Below are 26,472 nucleotides of genomic sequence, written 5' to 3'. Positions count from 1 at the left end.
TTTTTTTTTTGCATCTCATTCTCCAGGAAATGAATTTTTTTCCTTGGTATCTCGCATCTTCTAACTTCATCACAAAGTTTGCTTTGGAAGTTCTACTTCTTCACATTTAGATCTTTGGAATGAACAAAGCTGAGCTTTTTCAGGTCAGGTATATAGTGTCAATAATAGGTAGTCTTCATCTGGAGAAATGTGTCAACTATATCTCTGTACTTTGAAACACATACACTGTCCTAACCAAGCCTTGGTCCTGGTTTCTCTTAAGTCTGTCCCTGGGCAGGGTTTGGGTCAGATGGAGGGATTCAGACACCCCAGTGGCTTCCTCCTCTTACTGTACAGGATGCCCCCTGGAGCTGCCAAGGCCCATCTTGTCTTCCCACTCATTGGTCCTTAATCTTTGCTCTGTGTCTGCATGCACGTTGTTCACCCAGGCCTGATACCTCAGTGTGACTCTTACTCTGTTGATTTTTTACTCAATCATGTTTTCAGATTTTGATCTCTCTGCATTTTTTAAATTTATTCTTTATCACTTCCATATGTATTAGCTTGCATATTGCTTTAAATTCATTCAGGTAATGATGCTACCATCATGAAACATTCTCTGATGAATCATGGCTTATTTTTTCTCTGAATTCTAGTCTACATGGTGTATTTATTTACACAATTGTAGGCATGGCGTCCTTAACCAGGGCTAGGTGATTCGATAATTTTGATACTTTTGTAGAGTTAAAAGCAGTGAAAGACTTCTGTTAGTAGTCTTTTTTGTGTGTTTTTAATTTCAATGTCTCGATCTTGATAACTTGAGGTGATCATGATCCAGTATTTGTCAGCTCTTTGAGATACAAATAAACACAAAGCATAACACCTTGGTTTTCAGTCTTACCCTATAATGAAGAATGATTTGCTTCCAGTGTAGAGTTGATTATTTCTGACCTGCTCACACTGAGGGCTTATTTCTAAAAGGATGCCAATCCTGTCCCCTATTTAGTTTCCCAACTCTTCAGAGGAAAGCTGTAAAAGAGCCATTTTTTTCCTATGATCAGGACCCATTTCCTCTTACAACAGGCCTACAAGATTTGTTGGACAAGGTGATAGTCTGTTCAACTTCATAGCATGAAGCATACCATGATAAAATGGGAATCAATCAATGGCTGACTCAGAAAATGTGGACTAGATGACTTGATGATGAAAGTCCATGTGAAGAGAGAGGTCTCAGTCTTCAGACCATCTCACTAAGGCCACAGACATGTGGATGAGGCAATGCAGGGTCCTCCACCTCCTACTGATTGACTAGTGGAATGCAGCCACATGAGTGATACCAGGTGGTAAGAACTGGTCCCACCAGCCATGTGAATGAGACCAGGTAAAGAACTACCCACCCAACTCACAACATTGTGAGAAATAAAATAATTGTTGCTTTAATCCAGTAGGTTTTGGGTGTTTATTATGCAGCAACAGACAGTAGAGTCCACCAGTTAGGAAAACTGTTTGGCATTATATATTAATACTAAAGTTTAACATAAGCACCCAAGGACTTGGCCATTTCACTCTTAAATGTATTGCTATCAGAAATGGATGCACATGTACACCAAAGAGATACATGTAATGATCATATCATCAATATTTATAATACATCAACAGTGAAAATAGCCAAATTGTTAACCAACAGCAACTAGAGAAGTACATTGTAGTATATTTGCACAGTATAACTTATAACTCCGTATAATCTCTATAAAAGACTAACAGTATGAAAATTACAAAATTACAGTTACATCCAACAACATGAATGAATCTCCCAGTGGTAATGTTGAGTGAAAGGAACCAGACACAGTAGAATGCCTATTGTTTGATTCCATTTATGTAAAGTTCACAAACAAGAAAATTTGATCTCTGATGTTAAAGTCAGGTAGTAACTATCTACAAGCTAAAGTGAGGAGTTAATGTTTTAAAGGGGTATAAGAAAACTGCGTTTGGGAGTGTTCTTATTTTTGACCTGGGTAATAATCACTGGCATGTGTTCATTTTGTGATATTTCACCTATGGTACACTTTTGAACTGAGCATTTTTGAGTTCCCTTGTCATGTATTAATTTAAAAATTTAAAGATCTTTTGGGAGAAAACTTACACTAATAGAAAGGCCAGTTGAGGCCTCCAATTATCAATACTTTTTCTCAAAAACAGAGAACAATTAAAACATGCCCTGAACTGCTGCTTCTTCTATGTCACAGTCAGGTCAAGAAATTAGACTCTTTTTAGTCACTGGACAATATCAACCTGATCTAAAGTTAATTTCTTGCCAAAGCTTTCAAGAAAATAGTGTCAAATTCTCAAATGACAAGGCATTGTTTTGATAGAATTTAAGACTCTATTCAACTCTAATCTGAGAAAAATTGGGCAAGAATGCATGAATTCTGCCTGTCTCTCTCCTTGCCTTTCCTTTCTTTTGTCTGATTAACATTTTGTGAATGTTAAGGTCTAAAGTTCATCCCCACCTTTCTTCAAGAATGTAAAGTTCTGATGTCAATTTCAGAACAATATTTGAAACCTGATTCATGGTTAAAAAAGGTGAGATTGGGGCTTCCCTGGTGGCGCAGTGGTTGAGAGTTCGCCTGCTGATGCAGGGGACACGGGTTCGTGCCCCGGTGCGGGAAGATGCCACATGCCGCAGAGCGGCTAGGCCCGTGAGCCATGGCCGCTGAGCCTGCGCGTCCGGAGCCTGTGCTCCGCAACGGGAGAGGCCACAACAGTGAGAGGCCCGCGTACCGAAAAAAAAAAAAAAAAAAAAGGTGAGATTGAAAATGAAAATAGGGCAGGACTACTTGAAATAAGACTAATGCTAAGAAATTAGCTGCTTATTCTCCTGAACAATAAAATCTGCTTTTTATGTCAGGGAAACAAAAATTTATTCTAGGGACAATTAAAACTTTTTGTGAACTGTGTATGACATAAAGGTAAATAATGGTGAATTCTTTATGTTTGTAACCTGAAAAAAGGGCAATTTACCCATTTCCTTTTTAGAGTGTTTCTTCGGACACAATTGGGCAAGAGTCCTTTCCCCACTTCTTTTAATATAACTTTCATGTGTACAGCATTATAATTTGACATTTGTATACACAACAAAGTGATCACCACCACAAGTCTAGTTGCCATCCATCATCCTACAGTTGACCCCCTCACCAGTTTTGTTTACCCCTGACTCCCTTTCCCTCTGGTAACCACAGATTGTCTGCTGTATGTATGTTTTGTTTTATTTTATTTGCTCATTTGCTTTTTTTAGATTCCACATATGAGTGAAATAGTATGGTATTTGTCTTTCTCTGTTTGAGCTATCGATATTTCACTTAGCATAATACCTTCAAGGTCCATCCTTGTTGTTGCATATGGCAGAATTTCATTCTTTTTTATGGCTGAGTAGCACTTATTTTATGTATAAACTATTCATCTTCTTTAGCCACTCATCCGTTGACAAGCACTTAGGTTGTTTCCATATCTTGGCTATTGCAAATAATGCTGCAAAGATCATAGGGGTGCATATATCATTTTGAACTAGTGTTTTCGTGTTCTTTGGGTAAATACCCAGAATTGGAATAGCTGGGTCACATGGTAGTTCTAGTTTCAGTTTTTGGAGGAAACTTCCTACTGTTTTCCATAGTTGTTGGACCAATCTACTTTCTCTAAAATTTTGAATGTCAGTAAAACTTCGCAGGAACTAATTAAAACCATTGGCAGCTTAACAACCCAGAGAAGTCTCCAAGTGTTTGGGCTCCATCCTTTTTGAAGTGTGAACACCTAGAAAGTTAGAGCTTCAGGCTCCCTGACACCTTGGGAGCTTAACCTAGGCTCAATCCTGGCTGTAACCATTTCTTCTCAGAGAGATAAGAGAAGTTAGATTATTCTTTTAGGTGAGGGCAATTAACCAAACAATGGATACTCAGTTCCTAAGTTAGCATAGATTGAACTCTATGAAGGTAGGTACAAAAAGTTCATCATATAACAGCAAACTGTGCTGTCCAGTCTACTTATGGAAAAACAGGATACAACTGATTCTAAGAAAACATGTTATATACTGGCTAAAAATTGTGCAATGTAAAAGGATTCATATATGCTTGCATATATAAGTAACATTATTTTATTCTTTCTAGTCATTTCAATCTACCTATATGCATGTACTAGGTACTGCTTATTCAATAATATAACAAATTTCCTTCTATTTATATTGTTATGGAGAGGATTTTTTTGTTAAGACTTTTAATTCACCAATAATACACAAGAATGAATTTCCTGCCTACAGTGCCCATACCTTTCCATATGACCAAAGTTATTGTCTATAGATAAATTTAGGCATGTTGGTTGTGAATAATTCCATTCATAATAGGTACAAAATTATTCTATTTATGAAAAAAATTATAAACTAATAAAAAATCCTTGATCATTATATGTTTCAGTAGTAACAGCATTTCTAGCTCATGGCTGGGATTTTAGTTTACTATTTTTATTCTTTCTGTGACTAGTGAAGTTTTAAAATGATTTTGAATTGTTTTATAGTCATAGAACACATACACAGCAGTAAATTATTTATCTTTTGAAAAACAAAAATCTTTTGTTTCAAGAAAAAATTTCTGCTAGGTGTTTGGTATTGAAATCCATCTTTCATTCATTTATTAGATGAGTATTTACGAAGCAACAACACTGTACAAAGTTGGCCATATATAGTGTTCAATGTACACAGATGAATTATCTTCATCAGGTAGGTTACATAGGAAATGTGACCACAATGAGAGATTTTACTAGTCCTCTTGATTTGGACAGAAATCAGGGAAACCAGAGGCAATTGATGAAGTTGGAGGGTACAATAAAGGTGTTTTATTCTAGTGACCAAGTAGGAGACAAAGATTCAAGACAATAGCAGCTTGGAACTGGAAATAATTACTTTTTTCCATGTGGTAATTAACATTAAAATAGTTCAGGAATATAGGTGTGCTGCGTAGTTTTACATGCTGACTCCAATTTATACCCATAGGGTGGTTTATAGAATGTGAATTTACCAAATCTAGAATAAAACGTCTTAAGATAAGGTGATTTTTGTACAGGATGTCTTCTTTTCTGAATTAACAAAAAGAGTTTGCTAGCTGGCATAACAGTCAATAATAATAATGAAGTCAGTGTGGCTTAAAATAGAGAATTGAACAGGTCTCAACCCCCTTGTATGAACAGGACATAAGGTAGGGCAGGGGCAGTGGCTCCTGCCAAGTGTGCATGTTCCTGCGTTCGCTCCTGTTGTCCTGCTTCTCCGCGCTCCAGAGAGGACCCAAACCCTGACAGAACTTCAAGCTCAGAGGACCTGCCACAGCTGCTCGCGGCATCCACCATGGACTGTGCCTTTGCTTCATACAGAAGGACTTCCCCAGGCTGCACACTGGTTGTTTAAATGTTCTTGCCTGTGTTACACTCAATGTACACAATGAGCAGAATTTAACCTAAGCCTGAAGAGACCAAAGGAGACCACCTGACACTGTCTTGTCAGCCTTGCTTCCTTAAGAAGCTACTTCCTGTATTCTTGAAGAGAAGCCTCTTTTATTTTTTTTTGCATTTCTAATGAGTTCCTGTAACCCATCTGTAACACTGAAGAATCTCCTTAATAAATCTCCTTAATAAATACATTCTGTGAGGACTGTACAATACCCAGCTAACAGGTGAGAGAGCACTTGTGAGACAGGCTATGCACAAATTTGAGAAGGGGAAAGGAAAGTAGAAATGTCCAGAGTAGCTCACTTCTTCCTGCTCCAAAATACTGTGTGAAAGAATGGTTGTGATGCTGCCTTCCTACAAAATTCTTGAACAAGTACTTGTATAGATCTTTGATTTCTTCAGTAATTTAACAATTATTTATTAATTATCAAGTATGGAAGACGCCTTTCACCTGAAGCCTTGTCTTGAGATGTATATAACTTTATTCCAACAGATGCCCACTTATGACTGAACATCAAAGTAGTGAAGATTCCTTTCACTCTGCTATAATTGTCCTTTCCCTCACTCCTGATCCCTTCCTTTCTCTAAACCATGATCACTTCATGGCACCGACTTGTGTGCATGTTTCTTATTTACATTGCTTGTCATGTGTGTTGGGGAGATTTGATGGGGAAGCAGAACTCATTACTGCCCCCTCACCCCCTTTTCCAGACCATCCAGACATTCGGTATTCAGGGCATTTCTCCACCTCAAAGGTGACACCAGAGGGCCTTTGGGGACTGGACCAGCTGCAGGACTTATTCCAGAGAAATGGCAACTGAGCATAACTCACAACCCTTAAGAAAGCAGAGCCATCCTATAGATTCCACAGTCTGTCAGCCTGTGGGTGTCACGTTCAGTGAGAAATTGATCCTCGTACCAAAAGCTTAGCTTTCTTTCAACGGAAGCTCCTTGAACAGGTGACAATTATGGTGACAATGAGAGCTTTGCCAATTACTGGCTCTTTCTTTACTATTTTAAACAATATCATTGTTCTGTGAGCCAAAGGTGGTGGCTTCATTGCTGGCTAAGTTTCCTGGGAGAAAAGTTTAAGTAACTCAGAGCACATGGAATGTCCCTCTCTCAAGGAGAGAAGAGCAGCAGGTTCAGACAGGCATGCATGTGCTTTCTTCCCGATTCCTTTCAGTACTAGTTCCTAAAACTGTGTACTTCATCTTGAGAACCCTAGGCAGCAGTTAATAGAGTAAGGAAATGGCAATTTGGGGCCCTGATGGGTGGAAGCTCATGTATTTATTCACGTGCATTGTTTGAACACCTGGGGCTTATGTGGTGGGCTTTGTGGTGGGAGCTAAATATACAGTGAGGATCATCAAGTAGATGAGATCATGACTCGGTAGGGGAGACAAAATGTAAATAGGTCATTTCAGTTTCAAACTATATAAAAAGTCCTGTGGTCGGAGGGAAACATGGTACAATGGCAGCACAGAGGAGGGACACCACACCCAGTCTCAGGAAATCAGAGACCGTAAGGAATAACAGATGTTAGCAAATAAGGGGCACAGGGGGAGGAAGCCAGGGTATCTAGTGAAGTCTGTGTCCTGTGTGCAATATCCCGGAATCAAGAGAATTTGTCGAATCGTGGAATTATAAGCAGTTTATTCTAAGTACAAGCGTCAAGCATTAGACAGCTGGGAAGAATTCCTAAATTGCTGCATTGAACTTGAAGAGAAATTTTCCTTTGAAATCACCATCTTTATAAACCTGAGTATTTAGAGAACATTTTAGCCAACATCCCAGGGGACGTTTTATCTGTAAATAAATTAGGGACTAGAATTTCCAGGCCTTACCAAGAGCCCCAAATGACAAGAAAATTAGGATGCACATCTTATACTTTTTGTTTCTGGCTGTAATAAGTAGATTTTTCCTGTTGAGCTGGCATGTTATTTCTAGTAGTGTTTAATACTTTCATTCTGGGACTTCCCTGGTGGCACAATGCTTAAGAATCCACCTGCCAATGCAGGGGACACTGGTTCGAGCCCTGGTCTGGGAAGATCCCACATGCTGAGGAGCAACTAAGCCCGTGTGCCACAACTACTCAGCCTGCGCTCTAGAGCCTTGGAGCCACAACTACTGAGCCCATGTGCCACAACTACCGAAGCCCGTGCACCTAGAGCCCGTGCTCCGCAACAAGAGAAGCCACCACAATGAGAAGCACACACACTGCAACTAAGTAGTCCCCACTCACCACAACTAGACAAAGCTCACACGCGGCAACGAAGACCCAATGCAGCCAAAAATAAATAAATAAATAAATATCCTGCATGCTGCAACTAAGACCTGGTGCAGGCAAAATAAATAAATAATAAAATAAATGTAAAAAAAAAAACTTTCATCCTGTCATGGGCACTTTTGCATTCCATGTATTATTATTTCTGATTTTAATAACTGTATTTATTTATGTTTCAATAAGCAAGAATTCGTAGAAAATATAAAAGGCACAGAAGAATGTGTCATGCAAAGTTAGTTATCCTCTCATGTCTTACCTCAAATATGCAGGTCCATTCCTGTTATGTTCATGGATACCAATTTCTTTTGTATTTTCCAAAGATAGATGATAATATATGCATATACTCATTATTATTATTATTATTAATTTATTTTTATTTTTTGGTACGCGGGCCTCTCACTGTTGTGGCTTCTCCCGTTGCGGAGCACAGGCTCAGCGGCCATGGCTCACTGGCCCAGCCGCTCCGCGGCATGTGGGATCTTCCCGGACTGGGGCACGAACCCATGTCCCCTGCATCGGCAGACGGACTCTCAACCACTGCGCCACCAGGGAAGCCCCCTCATTATTTTTTTAAATTGGTAATACAACTATACACACTTTCTGCATCTTGAGATTTTCTCATGTTAGCACAAATAGGAGTTTCCCTTTCCATTTCAGTGACTGTAGAGTATTCCTTTGTAAGTGTGTCTCAGGATTTACTTCACAAGTATGTGACAGAGAGACTTGAAAGTTGTTTCCAATCTTCTGGAATTACAACAATCCTTCAACAAATATACTACTACACAAGCCATTTTCAACTTGGGTAAATAAATCTGTAAGATAAATTCCTAAATGTGGACTTCTGTATCAGCAGTATTTGCATTTAAAATTTTGGTATATATTTGCATCAGTTTGCACTCTCCCTAGCAAATATCAGAGACTGCCAACTTCCTGGAACTCTTGCTAGCTGGTGCCCTGTCCAAACTGTACTTCCTGGCCCATCTGAGAGGTGACACAGATACCTCCTGATTTTACCTTGTACATCATTTATAATCAGTAAAGTTGAACACACTTATTCTCTTGGTATATTTTCGCACATTTAAAATATTGTGTTTGTTGCTCTTTCCTCACTGATTTATAAGGGCTCCTTATAACTTAATGAATTGATCTCCATGACTGTATCATAGATTGCGACTGTTCTTCCTCTTACCATTTGGTTTTTTGCTCTTCTTAACACTTTTCTATAATTAATCATTATCCTCCAACTTGTTTTCCATTTCTTTAACTTAACTAATTCTCAAAATTGTTTGTTCTTTTTGCATTTCAGGCCCTGGTAATCACTTTGGTAATTCTCTGGTAATCAGTTTTTATTTTTAAACTCCTCTTCAACAAAACTGTCATGACAACATATTTAAAAAATGAGCTACAGTGTTACACTATTAAAACATAAGAAGCCTTTCAAGATATACTTAATAGGGATTCTCAGCCCTTTTCATAGCATGACTGAGAAGTTTCACTCCCATAGCAAATAATTTACGATTCCCAGGTAGTACTGCAACTAATACCATGCTAACCACATCAAGGACCTCTGAAACATTTATGGACTTATTTTTAGTTATTTCAATGGCTGCTTTTAGTTTTTCTATCCCTTTATTTAACTCTTCAGCTTGCTTTTTAAATCCTTCTGTAAGTAGTTCTTCTTGCATCTGCAAAAAGGAGAATCCCTTTTGAAAATAGCCCAAATCAAGATTTTGTATCAAACAACTACAGCAGATAAGTACGTGTGTCTATTTCTATAATACCTTAGATGCTTTTTGACATTTGTCTAATATTTGCAAATGTTTGGACCTGGGTAGTGAGAGCATCCAGGGTTTAGAGCTTCCCAAGTTCCCTCAACACCATCTCCCTGGGCACAGAAAAGATGGGCCTAGGTGAGACCTGAAAACTACCCCAGGACTGTGTTCCAGCCCTAATAATGCACTTTGGGAGGGAATGTAGGTGAATTCTAAATATTTGTCAGTTTCATTGAGGTAGGATGACCACACATATGTCACAAAAATGGCATTGCTGACTCTCTTTAGGACACTGTCTATCAAACTCCAGGTTGAGACAAAGAACACATTTACTCTAGGTATTTAAAATGAATCAGGCAGACCTGGAAATGAATGCAGCAAATTTTAGAGCTTTCAGAATCCAGTATTTCAAACCAGGCACAATCTGATACTTTCAAGAGCAGATGGAACTATTCCAGGTCTCTGATGGTTGTACCAAAATTTCTAAGGACTCTAGGACTGAGGTGCTATTCACTTGGGGGCAAATGCGAGCCTATAATCACCACAAACAGCAGTCCAGGAGCCTGGGCCATGTTATTTGTATGCTCCAAACCCTAACACTACAGAAGGTGCTGAGTCTTACAGAGGTAAGTCTTCAGCGCGATCCACATCTCTTTGATGTTACAGAGAATCATATGTCTTTGGATTTCCCTCTGGGATCTGACTTAAGGTCAAATTTCTGTTCTTTTATTCCTGAGAGGCTAGCATTTTGTCCATCAGGCCCTGCCCAGGCCCATCCAGACTTACCTTCAGCTTGTGGTTCAGCATTGTTTCCTGCTCTTCTAGAAGGTTTTCTCTTTCCCTATTCATCTTCTTTTCCAGTTGGGTCATGCTTTCCTTGAAGCTTCTCTTTTGTGTCGCCATTTTTTGCTTCTCTTCATTCTGTTTCTTTCTTAGCAGCTGCTGTTCCCTCTCAGCTGCATGCCTCTTGGCACACTCAACTGTTTCACAAGAGTTTTAAAGAGGGAAGAATATAACAGTTATGCTGAGCTGTCACCTCCTTAGCTCAGAGATAAAATGACTTTAAAATGGTGGGAAGGAATCTGAATATTCCTACTATCACATCAGAAAGCATGCTTTAGCGTGTGATGCAAAGGCACTGATTGGATGTACATGCAACCCAAACTCCCCTGGTTATTTCCAGATGTAGCAGAGAGGCCCCACAGAAGGAGAAGAAGCTCCCGTGTGAGGAAGTGTTTGTTTTCACACCTGCCAAAGGGAAGCACAAGAGCCACCTTTCCCTTTGTGAGCTCAGCCCTCCTCTGTACCTGCCAAGGCCTTGTGCCCATCAGTGAGGGCTTTGTCTGCCTGCAGGATGGCTTCCTCTACTCCTGCCTGGGACTGCAGGAAGCTCTGGAGGACCTCATTTGCCTGAGGACACAACAAGGAGCAAAGACTTGTCAGGCGGCAAAAGATGTAGTGTCTTGCTGAGGAAATTATTGTTCAGTAAACCTACAGATTGGACCCTTTAACTTCTCCATCCTTTGTAGGATCCCAAAATGGTTACAGACGCCAGAATTATGTGCAATTCTACAAACACCCACCCTCCATTGTGTGCAACTCCTATATCTGCACATTGTTTTTCTTCCGACTAATGCTCATCTACTCTTTCTTTATTACGATTTCATTTATGGATACTTCAACTTGTAGCTTCTATTGCCTCTTCCAGGAAGCTTTCCTAAGCTTTATTCTGAGTTTTGAATGACTGCCAAGACCTTACATTTGCCCTATCAGCCCTACCACTTGATGACTGTGTGATCTTAGGCAACTTAGTAAATCTTCCACACCTCATATTTCTCAGTTTTATAGTGGGGATGACAGTAGTACCTAATTCATTTTTGGGGGGGAACTAAATTGATTATCTTGGCAATATGGTAGAGCAGAAAGATCCTGAGCTCTCCTCCCCTCACAGGCACACTGAAGTCACAACTATTTGCAGAACAACCATTGGTGAAAAAGACAGAACCTATCAGAAAAGATCTCCTACAACTGAAGATATAAAGAAGGAACCACAGTGAGATGGGTAGGAGAGGTGGAGTCTCAATATAGTCAAATTCCATACCCCCGGGTGGGTTATTCACAATCAAGAGAATGATTACAACCTCAGAGGTTCTCCCAGAGAAGTGAGAGGTCCGAGCTCCACGCTGGGTGCCGCAGCCAGGGATCCAGCACCAGGAAGACAATCCTCCGGAGCCTTTGGCTCTGAAAGCCAATGGGGCTAACTTTCAGGCGTCCCAGAGGGCTGTGGGAAATAAAGTCTTAACCCTCAGAGGGTGCACTCTAAATCTCACATGTTCCGGGACCCAGAGAAGAAGCAGTAATTTGATAGGAGCCTGCGTCAGACCTACCTGCTGACCCTGGAGAGTCTCCTAGAGAGGCAGAAGGCAACTGCCGCTCACCCCAGAGACATAGACACTGGCAGCAGCCATTTTTGGGAGCTCCTTCTACCACATGGACATGGGTGCTGGCATTCGCCATTTTGGGATATTTCCCCTAGCTTATTAGCCCCAAGACCCAGCCCTGCCCTGGTCCAGTGGTCTGCAGGCGCCAGTGCTGGGATGCTTCAGGCTAAGCAACTAACTGGGCATGGACAGAGCCGCACCCACCAGCAGACCTCCTGAGCCCACCGTCGCCTCTGGACATGGCCTTGCCCACCAGAGGGCCAGGGACCTGGTCCCACTCACCAGGCCACAGGCACTAGACCTGAAACCCCCAGGGCCCTTTAGCCAGAGACCCTGGGACCCAGCTCTACACACCAGGAGGAAGATACCAGTTGCAATAAAACCTCAGTTTCAGTCTGCAGGGCCAGCCCACCCACTAGCAGGCTATATCCTGCCTTGGGACCAGCTGGGCTCAGGCCTGGACCAACATGAGGCCAACAGAAGCTTCAAGACACCCCAGATCCAGCAGCCCAACTGGCTGTACCCAACTGTGATCCAACACATGCTCTGGGACTCCTGGGCCCTGCAACCGGACTCCAGGATCTGACTCTGTCCTCCAGAAAGCTGGCACTAGCCCTAGGACCTGGCCTCACCCACCAGTGCACAGGCAACAGTCCTGGGGTCTCCTGGACACTTACTCTGCTCACCAGAAATGCAGCACTAGACCCAGAGCCCCCCGGGGTTCCACAGTCAGCCTCCTTGTGACCAGCAGCCTCTGCACAAAGCAGGACCTGGCAGCCAAATGAACCAAAAAGACCCTCTGACTCCAATCTTCTGTTCTTTCCCACTCCCATTACCCCTCACCTTAACTCCTTTCCTGGGAACCAGTTTATAGTCCTGTTCAAACTTGCTCCTTGCTTCTAAGTAGAGACTGTGTCCTCCAGGGACAAAGAAAGTTCCTCCTGAAATACTTGTCATCAAGGATTCTGAAAGCTTCTTAAGCTCAGCCTGACAATGTTTGACAGAGGCCTCTTCATTTTGGATCATGAAAACGTCCTTCTTTTTCTCCATGATGTCCTGTCAGGGAAATATGGGGAAATCCAGCAGAAAGAAGCTGTTAGAGGGAAGATCCAACTGTGATCCTCTTGGAAGAAGTAGCCTGACAGCATCAGGTACATGAGACACAGAATAACAGATGTGGAGTCAGGAGTCTGGTTTTAGTTCCAGTTCTGACAAACTCTTTGTGTGATTTGTATGAAGTCCCTTAAATCCCCTGGGATCAGTCTCAACATGTGTGCAATGATGCAGTTGGCAGAGGCAAACTACTACTTTTAACAGTAGTAGCACTAATAGTGATCCATCCATCAACAATGAAATAATGAAAGTACAATTATGAATGGAAGTAGGGTTTCCTCTTCAAACTTGGGTGCTATGGATACAAATATGTACATAGCAAATCAACTTCCTACTAATGAATTAAGTATACACTGAACAGAGTTTTGAACTCTTTTTGAATTCTTGTTTCATTGAGGATTTGAGTGTGTGAAATTATAGCAACAGAAATTTTTTTGCTTGTACTTCTAAATTACAATTGAGCCGGTTTTACTCTGTATGTACTAAGAGATCTTTGTAAATTATAGGATGGTCAAGGGAGACTGAAAGTCAAACTTTCAGTGAAGGTGCCAATGGTAAGCAGAATTACGATCGCCAAGAGTTCTCTCTGCTGGTGTCCACACTCCGCATAGTTCCTAGACTTCTGAAGATGATGAACAATTATTCTGTGTTTAGACTATATTACATGGAACAGGTTGACTTTAAGAAATGGAGATTACCTAGGTGGGCCTTACCTAATCACAAGCCCCTTAAAAGATGTTTTCTCCAGTTGGTGGCAGAAGAGGTAGTCGGAGAGATTAGAAACAAAAGAAGGAAACCGTGCACCACTGCTGGGTTGAAGATGGAGGGGGTTCTCCAGAGCGTCCATGTGAGTACCAAGCCCACTTGAACCTTGTTTTCAGCTATGGTACACGGAGCAGAACACCCATAGACCCTGGGCTGGTATCTGACCTGAAGAACTATAAGCTAATAGATGTGTGTTGTTTCAAGCTGCTAAGTATGGTGTAATTTGTTTTGCCACAACAGAAACTAAAAGCCCAACTTTTAGAAAAGAGATGGACTGTAGCCTGTAGAGCCCTATCACTCACTAGAATCTAAACTCCTTATATGATGAGAAGCACATGAACCATGGTGTCAAAGGGGGGAGTCTAGGTATCATTCCAGAAGAAAGGAATCAGGAAGGATACATTCCAGAGCGCATTACCACCAGCTTCTTCTGGAATGTCTGCTTGTCATCCTTGAAGGAGCGCCCCAAGAAGATTGCAATGGCTTCCGTCTCACAGGCTGCCTGCACCTCCAGAAGCTCCTGGAGCGTGTCCGTGGGGAGCCTCAGTCGCTGGGCCATCTGCTCACTGTAGTGGTCGGCTGCCTTCTGCACGGCCGCTGAGTTCTCACGCTCGGCCAGAGTTATCACTGCGTTCTCCAAACAAGGAACTCCTCCACTGTTGATGGCATCTATGTAGGCCACCACCAGAGTCCCCAACCCTGATTGAGACATGATATTTATGAAATGGAGAGAGAATTCTCACCTGTTTTAATAGCTTTAGAGATTAGCATTCTAAAAATCACTAAAATTTTATTGAATTTGAAGTTTTCTTTTCTTCTATCTATTCTTCTCCTCATTTTCTTCATTCTTGTAGCCTCCTCCTTTTTGTTCTATGAATCCACTTCTTTATCATAACATTACTGTGTCTCCTATTCACTCTACCTTTTATGGTTCTCAAATTCATCCCGTTACAATATTAGCCAGATGATTTCAAACGATATGCTCAAGGGTCTCCCAGAACACTTTTCCCATTTTTATAAAATAAACCTGTAAGTAAATTACATTACTTGTGGACACTATTTGTAAATGAAAATGTCTTGATGAAAATGTCATCAAGAATTTCAGGGCAGTGACACAAACATTAAACCAAGCAGGGCCCATCTCAGCACATTACACTGTGACTGTCCAGGTTTCATGTCCGTGAAGCCAGCCCTGTACATAAGATTGTATTTACATTTGTTTCTCAGACTCTCAATGAGCTTACATGGATTCATGGACTACTATTCATTTTCCGATTCATGTAAATTCACAAAATATCTTGCATATCCTCACTCGAAACACTTATCCTGTCAGACACCTCATCACCATGAAGATTTCAATCTTTAAATTTTACATCATTAGTGTAATACTTTCATGAGATTTGGTAGCCTTACATAGGCTTCTTTTAATGAAGAAACGTGCATTTACATGTGTTGCATGAACATACATCTTTCCAAGTTACACAGAGAAGAAATCACAATTGCTGACAAACCCAGACTGCAATCACAACTTCATCACACACACTGAACCACAGAGAGACATGCTGTAGCAAAGGAGACTCACCTCCCCCGGTGACAGTGATTCTTTCTCTTAGGGTCTTGGGTTTTGCATGGGTAAAGATATATGAGCAGAAATGGTTTGATTGCTTCTGGAAATTCTCATCCAGTTGGTTATCTGGCACTTCCTCAATATGGAGTAATAATGTTTTGTCACTTGTAGGCCGGTCAAAGACAAAGCACTTTCTTTTTGGAAAAAACTTCCTGATACATTCTCTGGGCATGTTGGAATTTTGGACTTGGGGATTCTCGCCTGCAGGAGTGGAAAGAGAGCAATCACTGAAGGAACAGCTTTCAGGTGAGGGGGCTGAGGACTTTCATTTCTGTGGATCTTTGCATCACTGTAACTGCTGTGCCTGTGTATCTCCTATTATTGAATCACGCAAATCAACCTTATGCTAATCTATTCAGGACATGGAAAATCCCCCGCCTCCCGCTTTATTTTTGTACAGAGCTAAGAGTGAAGGAAGTACTTCTGAGGAGGAAGGGGAGGAATCCATTCCAAGTGAAGAAACTACTGATTATCTTCCTTACCCTTCCATGGCGTGTGGTGGATCAACTATTTATTAGATGTTTCTTGAATGATAGACTAATCCAAGAAATTGTCATAAATATTTTTCTGACATTATAGTCCCCATGTCAGAAATGGCATGTAATGTAATGTAATGTCAGTAATGTAATGGTAGACATAAAGATATGTATGATATTGCTGAGAAAATAACCCGTGGAAGACAAATGATACTCAGGACAGTAAAGAGAAGATTTATATATCAGAGTAAAAACGTACACATACCATAAATGTGTTTGGAGATGACTTTAGCACACACCATCTCACGGTAAGGTTAGCCTAAATGAAACTAGGAGACCTCATCCATCCTCTGCGTCATTTTACATTGGACGTGACTATCATACAAAGGGATTCTGGGCATATATCAGTAGTTCAACAAATATTTCTTGAAACAATGAATAAATGATTAAATTAAAAAATGAATATTGCTTCTAGGTACCACCCATTATCCTCTCTGCTAAAATAATCTGAGTAACTAATTTATTATATTAACATGACATATACGGTGTTAGGTTCTAGAATGACGAGTGTGATACTATGAGGAAGAACATATTATGGGTCTGACAGTCTTACTGGAAGGACATGGCAATGCTTTTTTTTCTGAACTCTTTATTGTATAAATAGCCTATCTATCAATATGAAGGATGTAGCTACATATGCTGGTAAGATACACTGTGTTAAAGGTATTTCAAAAATTAGTTCTTTTGTTTATCTTGTGATTCTGTGTTTCCAATTTGATGGATTATATTTCTCAAATAGGAAAGGAGAAGCACTTAGACTTAATATGTAATATAAGTATGTGAGCCTTTTTTTCCCATGGTGTCCGTTTTTCTAAAATCATTTGGTCTAATATTGGATTATAAATTTCCTCTGTGAGCTTAAGCTCTGGTCACTGGTGTTTTCCCAGTAACAATAATGACTGAAGCCACACCCACCAGTCATTCACCAAGCACCATTAGCATGGCCTCAATCCAACCCCAAATCAAGATTGACATCAAGTGCTGAATGTCAGAGCTCTGTTGATCCCATCTCCTACTGAACCTTCCCCCACCCTGGCCCTACTCTGATACCTGGAATCAACTTCAAGGCATTCTCCAAGTACTCATCTTCAGTGATGGGGTATCCATCTAACTCCAGCTCCAGCATGAAATCCCGTACAGCCCAAACAAAGTCTGGAAAGAAACTCACAAACTCGTTTGAGTTCTGTACTTCATCAGAGCTGGCAGAAGATGTTGTCCTGATTAGCTCTGTTAGTTCGGTCACGTAGCTGGGATCTTAGCTAAGGAATGAGAAGTGCCCTCCAACACAATTTCCAGATCTCAACCCCAAACAAGTTTTATCAATATTCCCTTTTGCTCCATTTTCCCTTCTCATCAGCCATGAGAAAGGAGCCATGGGAAAGAAGAAACAGTGTCAGTTGCTATTCCCATAAACTCAATGAAACATGGTGCTTCAGTTCCTGGAAGGATACTGCAGCTGCTCCAGGGCCTGGTGGTTGATGGTGTTCATGCTATTGTAGACAAAGATGCTGCTCAGAAGCACGGCCAGGGCAAAGATCCACGAGTCATTCTTGGAGTCACCCTAGAAAGTACATTGCATCAGGGGACTGAGGACACCCCTCCTCATTCTCTCATTCAGTTGTTCATTTACTATAACAGCTGTCCTGTAACTCAATAGTAAGGCAAATAACATAAATTTTCAAGACAGTGCTAAATGCAAATCTTTCTGGTGTTGACACTGACACCTCTCAGGGCCTCGGTTTCATTAGCTGTTAACAGAAGGGAGCGACGTGAAATGTGTCAACTGTTTAATGCAGTGCCTGGAACACAGAAGTTATGCAGTAATAAGTGGGCCATGATTCCTTTGCACTTTTTTTCTTGATCATGGGCTATATTAGGGACTAGTGCTATTCAACTAAATTCATCATCTATTCTTTGTGCATTTAGAAAACAGCAGATACTGCATCTGCTTGTGTGGATATAGAGTTTCGTATGAGAGTCCCTGCCCTAGAGAGATGGAGGGGCAGATATAACTGGGAACATTTAAATACATTCAAGATGATAAACCGCCAGGCATGGAACCAAGTATTATAATGTAAAAGACAAAGGGGCAATTCCAAAAAAACAGAAAAAGTACTCTGTGCATTCAGAGCAAGAAGTGAATATGTTTGACAGTGATACGATGGTATTAAGACGAAAATAGCTGGGCTTTAAAGATTTGACAGAATGTGGATTTGTGGAGCTATAGGGATCATGCAGGTAGAAGGACCCACCGAAGCCGATCACAACTGCCAGAAAGTGTGGTCATATAGAGGTATTATAAGGTTACTTTATTTGACTGAAGTAGTGGTTACCCATGTGGTAATAGATGATGAGGCTGAAAATGTGATTCAGGACAAGTCATGAGTGACTTTGGAATAGATTATATATACTACCAAAATACACTACATGTAGTAAGGACAGCAAGTAGTTCCGCTCTATCAGTTTGCAATTTGGTGTGCTTTAGTTCCCTGACAAATGCAGTTAGATAACAAGAAGAAGATTATACAAACTAAAATCTAGTAGGAATCAGTAGACCATCTTGGGCTGACACTGAGGTGATTATTGAATATTTTAAATCTGGATTTTAAAATTCACAATTTCTTGATGCATGCCCCAACCCTTGCCTGCAGTGATGAAAGCCAAAGATTCACTGCTACTACTTTAATTTAGACGCAGATTAATATAAATAAGGAGAAAAGACTGATTGCAAGTAACACTGTGAAGACAAAATACCTACTATTATCCCATTTACATTTTTATGGTGGGTCTAGCTCATGTTTTTATAGAATTCATTGAAGGATTCATCTTCAGAGCCCCGAAACTCAGAATAAAATGTTCCTGGTATAGTGGAAGCTTTTCTGGAGATTTTAAAAATAGTTTATTCACTGAAAACATATTTTCATGATTCCTACCTCTAACCCCATATACCTTAACCTGTAGAGCCAGTGGACTCCATGGATTATAGCTTCTACCAGGATGTCTTCCTGAACCTGAACAGCTGGGGTAAGGTCTCACTTTTTTTGTCCATGGCTCCCTGTACTGATAAGACTGCATATTTCTTATCTTCCCAACTCAGCTCTGGGCCCATACCTCACTCACTGTGATAGAAAAGCCCTGGAATTCAGATGCCCAATAAATATTTGTTAAGTTGTATCTTTCACCCCACTGTTAAAAATAAGGCGATCTATCCCCAATAACGAAAGTATTGATCTTATTAAAGGATAAATTCAAGGTAAGAGATTTTAGCCTCACTATTCTTAATTGGATTTGCAGTTTATAGGAACGTGTTATAAAAGTTGAATTGAGGTGGGAAATTGAGGCGTCAGTGGAGTATCAAGAGCTTATTGGACTCCCCGCCTTACCTTTTCCACATCACCCAGGCCCTCGGTGTCCAGAAGGACCAGGGTGTGGCTCTCCTTGGAGGGGTGGGGCACACACCACATCCAGATGCCCTTAGTTTCAGACCTCACTGTGGAGCCCAGACGGAAACCTGCAAAGAAAGCGGAGGAAGCAGCACACAGTAAGAGCAGACAGTCCAGGCTGCCCAGCGGTTACTTTGGGTAAACTTGTCGGAAGGTGAGTGCCTGTCTCAGAGGAAGGTGCTTCCATTTCAACAAGGACAGAAAATCCAACCTCTGTACACGTTCAGAACCTTCTCAAGAAGCACTTTGTGTCCCCTATTCACCTCCTAATATTAATGGCTCAAACTGTGTCACATTCCAGAAATAATGTTAGCTCTATTAACCTTTCTATATTTATCTGCCACTGAAGAGCTCCCTTCTCCCCCACTTTCTGATGGACTTTTGCCAGTGAGAGGTACCAGCAGGAGATCAGAAGTCAGTCTCCTGTTCCCCTGGCTTCCACCCTGGTGAGCCACAGTGTCCCAGTGTCTCTGTTCCTCTACTTTGGTCACATGTCCTTTCATTTAGCTCCAACCGGTAACTCTAGTCTCTGCCACATTCTGGAATCTACACATTGCCTCTTCACACTACAGGAGTTATAAAGGCTACCTGGCCATTGTTCCTGCCACTCTCTGGCTACTCTGTACCTTCATTGGTTCCCTCTGGCCTGCTGGTGCCCTTGTAATTGTCCCTCCATTAAACATCTTCAGTTATCCTTTAAATGGATTATCTGTGTCCTTTCAGGACGTGGACTGATAGATCAGCTTTTTTAGTTTCTTTTCCTCCACTTCCTCCTTGTATTTTCCTCATTTCTGTTCTCCTCTTCAAAAAAGGATGAATTCTTTGTTCACTGACTCACGTGGTGATATAATAGAAGGGAAAGCAGAAAAGACCTGTGAGAACTGCTTGCTTTTCTTTCCAAAGGCTTAAGCCCACAGGGGAAGAGGATATGAGGTATATGCCTTGGAAGCTGCAGGTAATGGATCTTGTCCAACAGTCCAAGATTTTGACCATATGCCATATGCCAATGCTCCCTTCAACTGAGAATGGAAATGGATATGATGAAATACCTAGGGGAGCATTGTTCAGCACGGCTCAGGCCCCTCAATTGCCACATCCTGTGTGTTCTGCTCAGAGAGGGTGTAAGACCTGAGATGATCTGCACTCTTCTACATCGTGATGGTATTTGACTGCTTGCTGATCAATGCAGAAAAATCTGAACTTTCCCAGGTAGAAAAGGCAAGGTGTAACTGGAGCTCATCAGTGCAAGTTATGTGAGGTGAAGAACAGGCAAGAAGTCATCACAAGGAGAGAGAGTAGTGACTTGGTTCTGCTAGCCGACTTTGGGTGCTAACTTTGCTTGTTTTTGTTCTTCCTGTAATATGACTGGGGTGGTGAGTCACAATTCAGGTGTTTTAAAACAAAACTAGGTTAGGTATTTCCTCAGTAAGGGAAATCACCTTCTTGTTACCTGATGTAATCTCAAGTAGAAAAACAAGAATGTTGTTGAAACCCCTTGTATGTGTCTTTTTCTTAGAGTTCTCCAATCTTTAATCCCTCCAAAAATGACCCATTTATTAATTTAGGCTGTCAAGGAAAAGTGTCCTCCCTGATTGGTGATCAAATTCCTCTCAAAGAAAGACAAACATAAAATGTTTTGTTTGAAGCCAATAAGAGATTGCAAAGCAAAAAAAGAGAGAGGGAGAAAGAAAGAAAAGAGAGAGGTAGGGGAGAGAGAGATACAGAGAAAGAGATAGTTTGAGGGAGAGAGACAATGAGATATTCCCAAGGATCCTTAGAGTTTAGTGGACTGAGGTTCTACCCACTAATTGTGCTGAGCCGCTGGGCCACAGAGGAAGGCATTAAGAAAGAAATGGTGTGTGGTCTTCTTAGAACTGCCCAACAGGACATAGACGGATTGTCCTAAAAATCAACAAGAAACAAGTCAGGCAACTTGGTAGGAAAAAAAAACCCTTTTGAAATAGGAAATGCAAATAGCAAATATGTGATAAGGTGCTTAAGCTTATCTGTAGTGAGGCAAATAACATGCAACTACACAGACACCAGATCACCAAAAGTTAAAAAGTGTTTTTACCAAAATGTTGTAAGGATGTGGATAATTCTAAATTACTGCTAATAAGCATATAAACTGACATAAAGCATAAAAGGCTTTAAATGTTTGATAAAGCTTAAAAGGTTTAGAAAGCTTCAAAGGTTTGATATTATCTAGAAAGGCTGAAGACATAAATACTTCTTGATTCAGCAATTCCACTTCTGGGTATAACATAAGGAAGTTAGTGTACACGTGCACCAGGATATAGATGGAAGAATAATCATGAGGACACCATTTGTTGTTCATAAGCAACAAATGGATGAATAAATTGTGGTATCCTCTGTCAGCTGCAAAGTACAAACGAGTGAAAATAATTGCAGACACATATGACAAGCTAGATGAACCTCATAAACTTCTTATTGAGAATATGAAGCAAGATCCCAATGAATATCAGAATGAAATTCCCTCCATAAATATTAAGGTATTTTTAAGAAATGTTTACATAGATTGTAAAACTATGTTTAAATAGGAAGAGCGAAAGAATGCACCATGAAAATCAAAACATTGGTGAGCTCTAGGGAGGGTGTGAGAGGGTGTGATTTGTGCTTTGGGGTGTTGGTGATGTTTTATTTTTTGATCTGGGTGGTGATTGAACAGATGATCGCTTTTATCAACTTTATTATATGTATATATATTTTTATGCACTCTTCCATATGTTTTAGAGTTCACGTATTACAAAAGACTAGTTAGACAAAGAGAAGGGGTATAGTTTATCAAAGTTTTGCTGTGAAATTAAGCCAAAAAGAATGCATGAGATATGGGATATAGGGATTTTACTGTCTGTTCTTCCTTCCTTCCCTCTTCAAAAATAAGACATGTTGAACAATATTTGTGTGCTGCTTGGAATGACTCTGGTTTAAAGCCAAAGTGAGGAAGGAGAAAGGAAGGGAATAACTGTTGAAGATGAGCCCCTGAGCAGATGGCAATGGATCAGGACGAATGAGGTGGCTGTTTCCATGGGGTTGGGAACACTTGATTACTGGACAAAAGAGTGAACATTGTGGGAAGATGGGTTTGAAGTTATAAATTTGGTGGTGAGAATCTGAAGTTTTCTTCAGTGGGAGGGGTTAGGCTCTTTCTTAACATGACATTAGAGGAGGATGATCCACAGCCTGTGTTATCACTGCTTCCAAGCAAATGGTCTTGAACAACACTAAACGACACTCACCGTGGTTCTGCCCTGCCAGGCGGTTCATCAGGAAGGATTTTCCCGTCCGATACAGCCCTACAATGGCCACCACCACCACAGGCTGAGAAATCTGGTCAAGAATCTTCAGTGCTTTTGGATTTACTGTCAGCTGATTGTTCTGGTTTTCCACCAGGCAGATGGGGTCCATTATGGTGGATCCAGACGCCATGGGAAGCTGTAACCCAGAGGAATGGCTCAGTAAAACACAAGATCCACAAGTTATCTCTCACGACGCACATCAGGCTTCTGCATTTGGAACTTATATATCAATTTTCTATGTTTTGTATGCTTCTAAAAGGTAAGTATTTAGCCTAGTGTGCCAAGGTCTGTACAGATACATTATGTACATCGTCTTATTGGTCCTTACATGAACCCTAAAGCAACCTTATCCATGTGACGCATACAGTGAATAGAATGAGAGAACAAAGCATTGATGATGGAGCCATGAGAACACTAACATTTTGGGGGTACGCAGAGGCAGAATGGAACATGAAGGAGATAAGGAGTGACCAGAGACGATTTCTGGAGTTCCAGAATGATTTGATCACTCGTTAATTGCACAAACATTTATTGAGAACCTACCATGTGCTGGAGATTGTTTTAGGGGATCAGTATCAAACAGTGAACAAAATGGGTACAAATCCCTGCTTCATGGAGATCTAATCTAGTGGAGAAGACAGATAATATAGAAAGTGGAAAAGCAAAATACATGTATGTATATTAGAGGATGGTAAATGATCAGAAGGAAATGAGAGGGAATGGTGTTTAGAGTGTTGGGGGTTGAATTCACATAGAGTTGAATCAGGGAAAAACTTGCCAACAAAGGAAAAATGAATGTGATTGGTGACCTTGATGAGGATAGATGCACTGAATCGGTGGGAACAGGCTGGAAGAGGAGTTACTGTGAGGGAAAGGAGACACAAAGAATGCAGCTCTCCCTCAAACACAACAGGACAGACCTTAAAGGTACCTAACAAAGTTGTGCATGCAAGAATGAATTTATTAACTGAAATTACAGGACATTTCTTATTATTTAAGCTGACAGGGAAGAAAGGCAAGCAACCAGGGTGTTTTAAGGTCTGCCTACATATTTTCCAGTCTCACATCTGGGCCAGGCTCTACTTTAAATGATTTCATCACAATGATTGGGTGTTTCATGATCTCAAGAGACAGACAGCAGTCAGAGAGTTTTAACTGTCCCTTTATTTTCTCAGACAATACTAAGCAACATCCACATGTTCCCATACTTTACTAGCTGTGTGATGAATGGAAAGATTAATTTCTCTGTGCCTCAGATTTCTCTTCTGTAAAATGGTAACCCTAAAAGTAAAATTCAGTGTGTCATTAGGGTCATTAGGAGGGTTAAATATCTCATAATGCTTACAATGCTCTTAAAATTATGCTGGTACGTAGTAAGTTCTATATAAGTATTGTTTTAAAATTAAGTGTCTCTGAAGACAGAGAGGGTAATTTCTGAATGAAAGTGGAGGATTAACTTTGGCCTGAAACAGTGACACTTCCCTCCCTGGTTGCAAGCAAGTGGGAGGACACAGCCCATGAGGAAGATGAGCAGGTAGGGGAGGACCAGTGATAACAGCTGAGAAGTGATAACACGGATGGAGGGAGAGACAGGCTGGAGGAACTCAGAGCTGCCCTGGGATGTCCAAGTACAGGTTCTGGAGTCCGGCTGCCAGGGTTCAAACCGGAGGGTTTAAGTCACTTATTGTCTGTTGAGACCTTGAAAAAGGAAGTTACCTCCACAGCCTGCATTTTCTCATCAGTTTATAGGTAAAGCAACAATTCTTGCCTGATTCATTACTGTATAGCTGGTAACAGATAGGCTATCAATTATGAAAAAAGTATTTTCCTGGATTCATGTGCTATTTCAATAATCAGCAATTAGGCATTGCGTTATAAAGTGTCAATGAATTCTGTAAGCTGCAAATTGCCAAGAAATATAAGGTACTGTATCTAAAATCTTTTTATTAGAAAAAACATGAATTTATTTAACAGCCTTCCTCTGTACAATTTCTTTTCTTTTTCTATAGTGGATTGGAAGCACCCATGGGGAGTAAAGCATGACCTTTTACAACTGTGTTATGTGTTAATTAATAAAGGGAAACCTGGGGAATTCCCTGGCGGTCCAGTGGTTGAGACTCCGAGCTCTCACTGAGGAGGGCGCTGGTTCCATCCCTGGTCAGGGAACTAAGATCCCACAAGCTGGGGCTGTGCCCCACCCATCCCCATCACAAGGAAACCTCACTCACATGGAGTCAGCAGGCCAGAAGGGGGAGGTCTCATGCAGAACTACTGCCTGGAGGTCAGTTACAGGAAGAATTGTCAATTACAGACCCCAGGGGAAAAATCTTCCACTGGAAGGAGTCATCAGTGATAGTCCCCTATAGGAAAAGGTGTACATTGCATCTCCTACAAGAATTGACTACCCGGCAACTCAGTCAATGAGAATCTGTCATCACCCTGAACTCTGACTTTTCTTTACAAACCAACCTTCCCAGCCCCTTCCTTTTCTCTATAAAATAATGTTCTTCTTTGTTGGACTTGCCTATGGCTTTTTCTATAGTTTGCTTGTCCCAAGTTGCAATTCCTCTGCTATTCCCGAATAAACTCACTTTTGCTGGTAAAATAACTGTTTTATTTTTAAGCTGAATAGCTATAAGCAAGAGAAATTGTAGAGCTTATTTCTGAGATTGAATATTGATAAAGCTTTGTGTAAGTCAATGAGTCTACAAAGATTCTTTTTTAATTCAAAGTATACTGAGGTACCAAAACCAGAAGCTTTTAACTTCAAAACTAAACAAGTGGAAAAGAACAGTGCTACTAGATGGCAGAGGCAATCAACAGTTTCCAAAGGTTACTGTTCAGGAGAATTATCTAAAGTGATAGTTAACATACCCCAATCCCTGTATTTTCAGCAAGTACCAGAAATTATTCTGATGCGATTAATGTTTGGGCCACACATGAAAAACAATGATAAACAAACATGATTAGACCTTAACAGTTATTAATCGGGTTTTTTTTGTGAGAGTGAGATTGAATTATTCCGTATAATACAGTTCTGTAGTATTCGGAAAATCAAATGTTAAGACAAAAATAATGCAGGGTCAGTTTAGGATTTAAATTGTCTCTACGTCAAGGACCATCTTTTCCCTGTTTCTCCAGTGCCCAGCGAGGCGCAGTCAGGATGTGTCCGAGGAGGGGAGGAGGGGCTAGAGGAAGGGACCGCACCCAGCCCCCCTGCAAGGGGCCGGGGGTTTGGGTCTTCAATTCTGAAAAGTACTTCAGCCCCCTTTCCTCAGAAGATATAGCATGCACTCCTCCCTCTCCCATGCAGGGCTTTTTGCTGCAGCCCTGCGTAGATGCTCGAGGAGGAGCTGCGCATCCCGGCGACACGCCTGGCAGCCGCCCCGGATCCAAAAGGAGACGCTGAGCTGCCCAAGCAACGCGCCCACCGGAGCGCACACCCTCCGCGCGACGCTGGCCTCCGCGGCCTCCCCTCCTGCAGTGTGGAACCTGCGCTGGGGGATTTATTGTTGTTATTTAATGGAAATGTGCTTGGAAGGTAAAGTTTAGCAGCAAACTTACGTGGCGCGGTTGCGGCCGGGGTCAAGTTAGCTGCTCCGGGTCGCCCCTAGGGTTCCTCCTGCGTCTGGCTCCTCTGGAAACCGACTCTTATTTAGAAGCTGAAAAGCCAGCCGATTATCAAAAGCCATTACGTCATGG

At 41.2% G+C, this 26,472-nt stretch overlaps 1 protein-coding gene across 2 annotated transcripts; it reads right to left on the bottom strand.

Moving 5' to 3' along the window:
- Window positions 1-7,714: 7,714 nt before the first annotated feature.
- LOC114898438 (guanylate-binding protein 4-like) lies at window positions 7,715-26,436 on the bottom strand. 2 transcript variants are annotated; one of them, XM_029227925.1, is made up of 11 exons: window positions 26,335-26,436; window positions 22,711-22,906; window positions 19,391-19,518; window positions 17,459-17,568; window positions 17,058-17,254; window positions 15,427-15,672; window positions 14,263-14,543; window positions 12,810-13,022; window positions 10,833-10,935; window positions 10,312-10,505; window positions 7,715-9,438 (listed from the first exon to the last, which is right to left on the bottom strand). In XM_029227925.1, the coding sequence occupies exons 2-11, from the start codon at window positions 22,898-22,900 to the stop codon at window positions 9,202-9,204; spliced, it is 1,899 nt and encodes a 632-aa protein (XP_029083758.1). In that variant the 5' UTR covers window positions 22,901-22,906; window positions 26,335-26,436; the 3' UTR covers window positions 7,715-9,201. The 2 variants fall into 2 exon arrangements, with proteins under 2 accessions (XP_029083758.1, XP_029083759.1); XM_029227926.1 differs by lacking the exon at window positions 26,335-26,436 and adding an exon at window positions 24,999-25,363.
- Between the last annotated feature and the right edge of the window lie 36 nt (window positions 26,437-26,472).

Source organism: Monodon monoceros, unplaced genomic scaffold, assembly GCF_005190385.1.
Source record: "Monodon monoceros isolate NGI ecotype Baffin Bay Population unplaced genomic scaffold, NGI_Narwhal_1 Super_Scaffold_18, whole genome shotgun sequence".
Lineage (NCBI taxonomy): Eukaryota > Metazoa > Chordata > Mammalia > Artiodactyla > Monodontidae > Monodon > Monodon monoceros.
Note: the sequence above shows the minus strand (reverse complement) of the source record. Positions and strands in the feature narration are given on the sequence as shown.

Bases quoted from the DNA above. Each gene is read 5' to 3' on its own strand.
- LOC114898438 (XM_029227925.1), bottom strand. From the start codon at position 22,900: ATGGCGTCTGGATCCACCATAATGGACCCCATCTGCCTGGTGGAAAAC. The intron at 15,673-17,057 runs GTATCAGAGTAG...CCACTCCTGCAG, and splicing joins TGCCTTGAAGTTGATTCCAG to GCGAGAATCCCCAAGTCCAA. The intron at 13,023-14,262 runs GTAATGCGCTCT...TTTCCCTGACAG, and splicing joins CATTCCAGAAGAAGCTGGTG to GACATCATGGAGAAAAAGAA.